The sequence below is a fragment of the Pleurodeles waltl genome, chromosome 2_2, assembly GCF_031143425.1.
Source record: "Pleurodeles waltl isolate 20211129_DDA chromosome 2_2, aPleWal1.hap1.20221129, whole genome shotgun sequence".
NCBI classification, from domain to species: domain Eukaryota; kingdom Metazoa; phylum Chordata; class Amphibia; order Caudata; family Salamandridae; genus Pleurodeles; species Pleurodeles waltl.
In genome coordinates this window covers 63,575,498-63,586,035 of record NC_090439.1, presented here as the reverse complement: position 1 = coordinate 63,586,035, position 10,538 = coordinate 63,575,498, and the positions used below count along the sequence as shown (strand labels likewise).

Below are 10,538 nucleotides of genomic sequence, written 5' to 3'. Positions count from 1 at the left end.
ACTGACTGAAATCCAAGGAGCGCTCTCGTGTATCGTAGAACACACAGTCTACGGAGTAGAAAAAATGTAAGACAAAAAGCACCCGGCAGCCTGGACTCAACACGAGCTCCCGCTGCCTAGGACGGCGCGTGCAGGGAAGGACGCCCCTGTTTCCCCTCCGCCCCCTTAAGCCGGAACGGGAGCGTCAGCCTGTTGCGCCTGCGCTCCTCCTCCTGACGCGGGGTCCTCCCCTCCCTCTTCTCACGCTCCCTCTCCTTCTTGAAGCCCTGGCGGCGGCAGCTTCACAGGAAGCAACAACACAACGGAAAGCAGAAGCTGGGGGAGGAGAGAGGGAGTCATTAATCCTAGGGCTTTGCAGCCCGGCTCAACCTCGGATCGTGCTGCTGGGGAGGGGCCTGGTGGCTTTTCCAATGAGCCGCGGGCGAGTCCATCCCGCTGCTCCTCCCCCCTGCCGGGGGCCGTCTCTGCCCCCGAGAAAAGCGACACTATCCCAGGCTCGGCGCGCCACTGTTATTTTTTGTAATCATCACTGAAGGGATCCTTGCTCGGGAACGCCCCCAGCTCCAGAAGAAACCTCTTCTTTCCTGCGCGATTGTCGCTTTTGGCTGCTGTGGTCCATTATATTTTTTTCTCTCCTCTCCCATTTCACCCTGATTCTCATTTTGGGAGCAGCTGCTCTGTCAACAGGAGCATCCTACCCCGACGAAGCAACCCTTTATCTGTTACGACTCCTTTAATTTTTTTTATCACGTAGTAGAAAGATAGACCACCCTGCGCTCCTCTTTTTGCCTTGCAGTTTTGGTTTCATTTTGCCCCCATTTTGCTTTCACTGTCTCTTCCTTTTTTACACATATATTGAACATTCTGTTTGAGGAATCGCCTCGCCTTCGTCTGTCATGAGGCTGAGCCGGACCCGGAGGTGCTCGTCGGGCCTGGGGGGTCGCATTGACCAGGAGCTGGCGCCTCCCGTCAGGAACCCCTTTGTGCATGAGCTTCGCTTCACCCCATTGCAGAAAGCCAAAGTAGGTCGTCTTTATGTGTGTGGTTGTGCTTGTATGTGCGCATCTCTGCAAATAAACGTGTACCATCTCTTCACTCAGCCTGTAGCCTCCACATTCAGCGAGGCTTTCTATCGGACGCGCACGTCACATTCCATTCAGAGATACTCCCGCACCTTTGATATCTGCATACAGCCCCTGCTCTACTGCACTCCGGTATTTTACATGACGCAGGGCAGAGCTCCTTATCCGTGGTTAATCCACAACTGCCTGTACACATCATACTTGTTGCGATGACGGCTCGTCTCTGCCTTTACGTCCAGGGCTAGGCGAGATGCTCGTTGGGTTTCGCTGCGTAATGTAGACTAGCCGGCCTGAAATGCAGGCGCCCATGCTTAATGAACATGCCCGCCCCTCGGATGCCCAGCGACCACCTGTGTGTACAGGGGGCCCCGTGGAAGGGAGCACACCAGTGCGTGTGCCTGGCGTCCGTGAATCCAAGGGCCTCCTCTTGAAGAGACTGCCCTCCCTACCCAAGAATGGAGAACAGCAGCCAAGTGTGCCTGTGACTTGCTGCCTCTAGAGTTGGCTTCACTGCTGCTACATTGTCAGGTTGGACGCTCCTTGGGCACAAATTGGACTCGTTGTGTATGCCTCCATTAGACAGTCCCTGTCCAGACCTCCAACTAGAATATCAAAAGTGATTAAAATAATTGACGGGAGTTCAGAGGGATTTTATTAAAATATAACACAACATATTCCCTTGTTTCACAGTATGTTTTCAGTATAATATGACGTGCACATACAGCTGTCCTGCAACAGTATACCACAAGTGAGGTGAATGGGTCGGTTAAAAAGAAGCCCGCCAAGCCTTATTTATACAAATGACAGATGCTGAGAGGTGTGTCCACAGTTTCTTTAAATGTGGGCAGTTGGGTGGCTGGTGTGTTGTCATGTGATAAGCATGCTGGAAAAAAAATCCATCTGGCACAGGCGCACAAGTTAGCATCTGTGAGTGTTCCTGACCCATTGAACAAATGTTCCTTAACCTCTGACCTTGACCACAAACCAAAAATTGTTTGGAATCATCTTTTCCCTCTTTTTTCATTTTAGTATAAATAACTGCAGACAGTTTCTCATCACATTGAGAAAGCTGTCACGTTACAGATAAGACTCGGGAAACGGTATCAAGCAGCTACACATGTAGTGCAGCGGTGCATTCCTGTATTAGTTAAACATTGTAATATTTATTCTGTTTATTGCTATATAAATGTATTCAGTGGCACGTACTGTGAGAATGTTTACCAATAATGAACGCATATCATTGAATATCTGTCTATAGTGCTTTTTAAAGTATCTGTGTTTGATTGATGTTTTGCCATTACCAGTTTCCCTTTTCTCATATTGTTGGGCAGCCTTTAATCAGCCCTATTGATTGCTTCTCTGGTGAACCCTGACTACCACACCCCTCGTTATGGAAGTCCCCTCTGTTGGAGACCCAGCACACCGATCAATACTATGTTGTGCATCATACAGGCCAAGAACTGAGCGCTCCTTGGGGCTGGTTCCAGCTCTTCCATTATTTAGTAGCAACTGTGGAAACAGTCATATATGCAATGTGAAGTTTAGTTTTCTCCGGCGTGTTACAAATTGGCATCTTGTGGTGGCTAATTAGTCTCCTGAAAGTAAGGCATTTTTACAAGGCCAGAAAAAGGTAGTTTTAGACCTGTGTCACACTATAATAGGTATTGGAAAATAGTAGGCCGGGCGTTGGCTGGTAGCCTTTTGTCTTTGTCTATGCTTGTTTTGTAAAACTGTATTTTTGGGGGAGCTGCTGGAACTGTCTTCAATATAAAAAACGTACATTGTCATAGCAATCACTGGCACTGAAGAAAACTTTGTGCACGTGCAAATTGTGAAATAGAAGAATTAATACATTCATGTTATCCACGTGCTGTGGTCTTGCAAACATGTAAAAATACATTTGTGGAAAATGTCACCCCAGTGAAGCAGCCAATTGTGTTTTTGTAGCAGCGAGTATTGCCCTCATTAGAGATTAGGGATTAATTTCCACAGCAGATTCTCCCGGTTTGAACCTCGCCCACAGTCACCCATCGGGGCTTTTTGATCTACCTGGGTGTGAGGTTCTTGTTAAGCCAGGCGGTGGTTATTATTTAAGTGCTTTTCTAAATAATGCCAGTTTTATTAACATCTGGTTGACCCTTATGACGTATTTGAAACAAGTTATGAACGTCTTCTATGGAAGTTCTAGTATTTTCAAACTATGGAAATATTTAGCGAAATCAGCACCTCCGATTTAGAAATCATTTTTTTCCTTAGTATTTCGGATTACAGTTCGTGTATCCTTACTGTTTACTTTTCACGCGGCCCGTGTTGAAGAACCACTTGTGAATTTTCACGCGGCCCGTGTTGAAGAACCACTTGTGAAGGGTCTCGGGGTTGTGTTGTATGTGCGAATGAAATTCATGCTGTTCCTCAAGCAATCAGAAAAAAACGAGGCGGTATTCGCAGAATGCAGGTTCTAGTAGGTTTCCAGATGTGTAGCCACTTATTACTGTACCCAGAGGTCGATTCACCATTACAAAAAAAACATTTATTCATCCTTATTTCCTTTGCAAATTTACTCCGAAGACATGGGCCAGCATTGATTGTTTTTGGCTGTGTGCTTCAGCGAGAACTTAATTCTGAAAATCACCATTCAGTCAGGCATGTGGCTTTTAGGTGATGATTTTTTTTTACTTAATTCATCTAAATTGATACTTCTGAAGGTCTAGTTGCTGGTGTGGTGTACTGTGATGGCAAACAACGGTTTGCCTACAACTAAGAAATGGCAGGGCTGCACAAAGACACGCACAGAAAATGCACCGTCACATAAACTTTTATACATTTCGCATTTGAAATGTCAGAATTTGCCTCAATTACTGGCGCTGTAAGCACCAGCTCCCAGTCACTGGCCTACTTGTTAGGCGCACGTGGCTTCTTGACATTCGTTGTTGCATGCCAGCGACATGCAAGGAAGCATTGATCAATGTCTGCGGGTGTGAACATATGCATCTGCCCTCGTCCCCGCCCCCCCCTCTTTTAAACTAACCCATCTGTTCCCCCAACACATCACTGATTAGAAGAGGGACTGGCCTCATTGTCCTGTGGAGGAAGGGAAATAATGAACCTAGCCAGAAATGGCTCTCAACCCTAACGAGGCCTATGCGCCTTCAAGACCGACCTGGCACAAGAAGAGAAACCCAGAAACGTTGTTAAATGATAACTGTAGTTGCATTTATGCAGCTCTTTATACTCCAAAATGAGGCACATTTGAGAATGTGAAACATGCCTTCCTGTGCATCTGCATGGATGGAAGAGAGTGTGGGTCTATGGTGTGGTCTGTGTAGGAAGCGTTTCAGTGTCGTTGATGAAGACACGTGTTGTACTCTTATCGTGGATTTCTCTCTTCTCCTAGGTGGGTATTAAAGCAAAAAGACTGAGGCCTTCGAGGCTTAAAAAATTCGTAAGTGTGTAAGGAGATGTGTCAAGGCATTGTGGCCTATGTGCCAAGTGTCATGTTAAAGCTACTTGTATACCGTGAAACCGCCACAGTTTTCTTGGCACTATACCCCCATGAGCGCATAGAGGAGTTTAGATGGGACTCGAAGCTTGATGAATCGGTCAGGTTTTGTGGGAACCTCTAGAGTAGTAGAATATGTCCTTGACTCTTTCTGCTGCGTAATTTTTTTGGAGTACAGCACTGGATAATGGTTTTGGTAATGTGCCTGCCTTTTCACCCACTGTCACAATCCTGCTGTCGACTGGCTTCCACTGAACTTGGCATTCCTCTGTAGTAGTTAAAGGTGGCTTTGTGGTGAAGTTCATCAGGAAGCATGTTCCATAGTTTGGCTGAACTCACCGAAAAGCTCCAGCCGCTTTATTCTTCTGGCCCATATTGTGTTGCCACAGAGTAAAGCGAATGGTGATGACGGCTACACCTGAAAATATGCTTTCCACCCTTGTGTAATTTGTTTCAGTTTCTATTGGATATGAGACCGAGTTTTGTTCTTCCCACTTAGTGAGGCGAAGCAATGGCATCAGTGATGGTCATTCACAGAAGTCCATGACAGATAAATATACACCCTGGTTAAAGATGCCCTTCAACGTCCTTTTTTAATAGTATCTGACCCTCATCACTGCTATGTGATTTGAATGGGGCCCTATCTTAATGGTTGTCATATCTTTTTGTTGTGGTGTGAGATGTTAAAAAGTATATGTATGTAACCAGTGATTGTTACCTTTGTTGTGGTACTATATGCTGAAAAACATGAATAAGGAAATAGGAATGCCTGTCAATGGTGGCACAGGACAGTGACACTTGACACCTGAGCGTATAAGTGGAGATTGGGGCTAGTCCTTCTATAAGGCTGGTAGTGTGGCATATGTGGGCCTGTGTTTGGGGGTGTCAGAGTATGGCTTGATTGGTTGTTAGATCGAAATATGGACTACATGCATGGTGGCTCACAGCTGGAGTAAGGCTTAGGGTTGGGTGTCGTTGCCAACCAGAAGCATTCTGCGGCACCAATGTTACTTCAGGCAAATAACACTGCAGCTGTCAGGTGCTGCGTCAGCTTCTGATCTTTTTGAGATTCTGGTAGTTGATCTTCATTTTCAGAAAGCTTAGTAGAGAACAAGAGTTAAGTTGTAAGGACCCAACATTTGTATCTCCAGCACCAGTGACCTAATGTTACTGTACGGCACAATCCATGACCATGGCAACAGCTAGGCATTGTACCAGGTAAGTGAGAGCAGTCCTACAGGTTTGGATGTTATGACCAAATACAGAACACACAACTTACCAGAAAAAGTGGTAAAGTCGGGTGGCGACTAAGCCAGACTAACTGTCCAAGTCAGAAATAAAAGCTTCCTGTGAAAAAAAAGCAGACCATTGAAATTTATTTTACTGTAATGGTCTATGTAACCGTCCCAGCAGCTAGTCCGAGTGCAAAGATGACCATGCAGAAGGGTCCACACAACACTGAATGTAAAGATCCTCCTTCGTAGGAGGAAACCCAAACCCAGCCTTTGTTCTGCACATTATCCTACTCTTACCTATGTTTTTAGTATTTTGTTTTTCATAGCCTTGTAGAGACATATTAATCACCTTTAATTAGTTATAAGTACGATGCAGTTAAGGGCTTCTCGGCACCATTGTGGCTTTGGATAAATTATATTTTTATGACCTATGATGTCACATGCGTTGCTCCTTTTCATCTTTCAGTTCATGTCATGGAAGCAGTGTCCTCTGTTCCCATGTTTCTAAAGGCATATTGTCTTAAATTTCAATGTACCTACATTAATACTAAATAAAGAAATATCAGACAAGCACTGCCTTTTGCCCCTTTGGTTATCCCACTGGTGTGTTGGATTGATTGAGATACTGTCTCCCATCATTCGAGCTGTATGTAGTCTGCTGGCCTTGACAGCTGAGCTTACAAGAAACGCTGTGGTTTGAGGCCAAGAAGAACTAGTTTTGTGGCTAAGAAAATTAAGAGCAGTTTGGCTCTGCGTTACCTGTGGAAGTGACCGTGGACTACACGGCCACAGTGAGAAGGACATAGAAGCGGAAGGTAAAGGAGATTTCTGTAGGGGCACATTGACTGCAGCACTACCCACTGAGAGCCTTTTGGAAACTTATTTGGTTAATTAATGACACCTTTTCTAGGATGGGTATTTTGACCTTCGGGAGGGGTTAACTCCAGTGTACAACAATAGAACGTTAGATCACACACCATTTGAAATCCTCCCCCCCCCCCCCCCCCGGCTTTATTTTGTACAGCAAAAAGAAGGGTGGATTCACCCATCATAAGATACAGCTTTCTACTAAGGCAAAAAGGCTTACTTTTAATACTGTGAACTCATTGACAAAGAAGACACATGGGCAAATGCCATGTGGCAGCTGTTTATGGCAGATTGGAAGAAGGGTTTGTAAAAGTCTGCTCCTGAAACCCTGGGAAATTTACCAGATTTATGTAGCAAAGATTGAACGTACTAGTGTGTAGTTGCACACTACTCTATTTTATATAACCCTCAGCTGCTGCCACATTCCATGATGCAGGCAGTGATCACATTAATCCGCAGGCCAATTAAGGACACCCAGCTATTTGGTAATTAACACGTCTGCCTCTCTTTATTTACTAAGACTGATTAACAAACCACACATCATAATTCATCATTAAGTACAAATAACAGTTCAGACCAGATTATCTGCATTGCAGATTGCCTCTTCACAGCTGACCTGCGACTCAAACTGCATATGATATGAGCCTCTACTTTGTTTGGTATGAGGAAAGTCTCTTCAGAGAAGCTTTATGCTTCCAAACCTGTGGGAACAAGTTATTTTCAATTCCTTACTGTTCACCATATTTAGTGCACTCTCAATTAAATTTGGATGGAGATCGTGGAAAAAAAAACTGTGCCATAAGCAGGATCAGAAACAGTGGGGTCGATGAGCTGGGTTTTCCCAAAGTTTTAACTAGTGGACATTGAATCTTGCTCAGCTCTTCAACCTAGGATTGAAGGTGCTGTAAAGTATCCTCATTGGATAATAAAGAGGAAAACCTGCTACAGTGAGCCATTGAATTAGATGATGCCTCAAAGTCGCGTACGTTGTGAAATCTTAATGCATTTCACATCGGTAATGCCCCAGTTTGCCTTATCCTAAGTAGACACTTTACTGTGGGACCTACCTGGTGGAAGCTGTAGTAAAAAAAAGTGATTTGAAGAAGAGAGAGCATTTTGGCACCCACATCTTAGATGTCAAGAGATAGTATTCCCTGGATGCTAGCGATTTCAAGAAATCGCTTCTATCCGGAGACTGTCTTTTTATAATCAGAATAAAACGGGCAGATTAATACATTTACGTTTTACAAAGATTCAGAGCTCTTTTACATGTCTTTACTTCAAGGGCACAGTTCGCCCTTACTAGAAACCAATTTCTGCGAAACCAGAGACTCAAAACAAAAGAGCCAGGCCAGAGAAAGGATAGAAAATTTAATTGGTGAGAAAAAGAAAGAGATCTAGAGGCTAGAAACCTAAACCTTACCTATATAGCAACTTTATTATTGTGTAGAATGAAGTTCGAAGCTGGAGAAATCGTTCAAACAGATCTTGCAAAAGCAAACACTTTGTGGTGGGCTTGTTCCATCACATCTAAAAAGCAGAGGAGGTGTAGGCTCTCTGGAAGATTACTTTAAATCTAGAGTCGTAAGTCTACTTGGACGGTACTCTGGAATTCAGTTTTGAGACTCTTGTGAGCTTCAAAATAACTAGGTCAGTTAAATGAGACTTGCAGCCATTGGTAATCATCTATAAAAACAGAAGCTCCATGGGCCTCAATGATGTCAATAACCTTATCTGAGATTTCTTTTCAAGCGCTTCTGTTTGTGCCAGTATGTTATACAGAAGACGTTCAACCTGGTATTGGAACCAGTAAGGAATATTTTGGGCATAGATCCTCCCTCTCACATGCATAGTTAATCCACATGGCAAACAAGGCTGAAATTTGTGTATTTGACATACTTGTGGGCCATGTGGAATAACAGAATTTATTAGACATGGCCAACTGTTAAGTAGGTTCAATCAGGGTATTTATTTTGGGGTGCCAAGAGCGTTGTAATTTTAGTAGGTTAATGTGGGTTTGTGTGTACGATCAGATAACTGGGTGAGTTCCTTGGAAGGGTCGTATGGTAGGAGGGCAGTGGATTGTAATTAAATGGAGAAGAACTAATTTTTGAGATTCAATATTATGTAATAAAGCAAAATGAAACGAAATATATTTGTATTTTTATCCTTATTTAGTATGTTGTGACTTATATTGCGACTTGAGCATGACTTGAAGTATAGTAAACATAAGATTGGGAACAAAATCTTTCAAGCTTTTTTCGGATGCATCCTGTGCCATCCCTGTATTATAAATCCAGAGTCAAGTTACTAGGTCGCCCAACTATAGTAATTAAAAATGTTCATAGACTGGTTGATAGGGGATTTAAACTCATTAGTTATTTCTTTTTCAGTGATCCCAACCCACTGTAGTAGTGGTATGCTTCCTCATCGGGTGCACCCCAGCTCCTAGAGGCCATGGTGGGCGTAACCTGCTGACGGGAGCACTTAAACCACGTTGTGATGAGCGGTCTTAATTGTGACTGGTGACTAGGTCCTGGGTTACTTATTTATTGTTTTTGGTTATTGAATTGGGAGGGTGTATTCTTGGGTGGGGGGTGGAAACAATTCTGCCACCCACCACTACACCCCACCCAAAAAACGATCATTCTAGCCACATTGGGCTTGAGAACTGAGTGTTGGTGGTTTCTCAATGCTCTGCGTATAAGATTTAAACTCGGACCCACCTTGAACAATCTATGTATTTGGCTTGTTATGTCACAACAATGCATAAGTTATCATCCTTTGTTGTGATGTTTTTGAGCTGTAGCTTCCAAAACTCATTGTAGTAACATTGATGGTACTGTGAAGAATTGCTTATGCTCATTGAAATGCTGACTGTTAAAAAAAAAAGTATTATTGAAAAGATTAAGGATAAAGCTTCAGGTTTTACTTTTGAATCTGCTTTCAAATGCATTTTTTTAGTTTTACTATACAGTTTAATTGCATGCTAGCAAAGTGATTAGTAGATGTTCTTCTGCAGTGTGTTCACGGATCATGGAGCCTGCTACAGTGAGTGCGAGCATGAATGTAGGAGCAGAGTCATCCTCCCTTTTCTCCCATCAGCATGACAGGAAGCCATGTCAGGTCTCATTTTTCTTCTTCCTTTGTAGACATTATCTACAGAGACAATATTCTTTTAGCTCCCTGTTGTCAAAAGACCTATTTTTGCAGTACCAGTGGATGGAGTTGGATTTGGTTCAGCCCTTTGCATTCCTTTGTTTTCTAGTCAAAATAATTTGCTTTCCTCTTAGTTGATGGCTTTCCTTTCAGTTCTTGTGCTTGTTGCTCCCTGGAAGCAAAGACTCTATTATCCTTTTTGATTGGCTGACTTGTACACTTCCACTGCTCCCATTTAGGGAACTATTTTTCCTTTTTCATTAAGCACTCATATGTTTTCAGGATCTCCTTCTGTTGCTACCCTCCTCCCCCCCAATCCTTGGATTCCTCCTCCCCGCACTTGCTTTCTCCTTCATGTATTTTTAGCCCCACAGTGTCTCCCTCACCCCACAGACTCCTTGCTGCCCCCACCCTAACCCATCCATTGCTTCTTCTGCCTGGCTTTTAATTATTTATAATTTGTTTTATACATTTCTTTATTCCAATTTTACATGTCAGCATTCATAATGATGTAATTGTGGCAGTCAAGTCGCATACAGTACCATAATACTTAAACAATGGACCAATATCCCCCACTGCTCTCCTGTGAGGTCTTAACTCGACTATCTACTCACCGCAGGATCTGAACTGGTGACCCATTGCATCCAGCACTGTGAGTTATCGGCAGTGGGGGTCCACTATCTTCTAAAATATCTT

The 10,538-nt window shown here is 43.6% G+C and overlaps 1 protein-coding gene across 1 annotated transcript in view; it reads left to right on the top strand.

The window, feature by feature from the left end:
• The first annotated feature begins 202 nt into the window (after nucleotides 1-202).
• The window catches only part of LPCAT1 (lysophosphatidylcholine acyltransferase 1), a 510,913-nt gene continuing 500,577 nt past the window's right edge, over nucleotides 203-10,538 (top strand). The window contains exon 1 of the mRNA XM_069219452.1: nucleotides 203-1,022. Within this exon, the coding sequence (XP_069075553.1) occupies nucleotides 897-1,022 (126 nt within the window). The 5' untranslated portion in view covers nucleotides 203-896. The remainder of the gene's footprint in view (nucleotides 1,023-10,538) is intronic.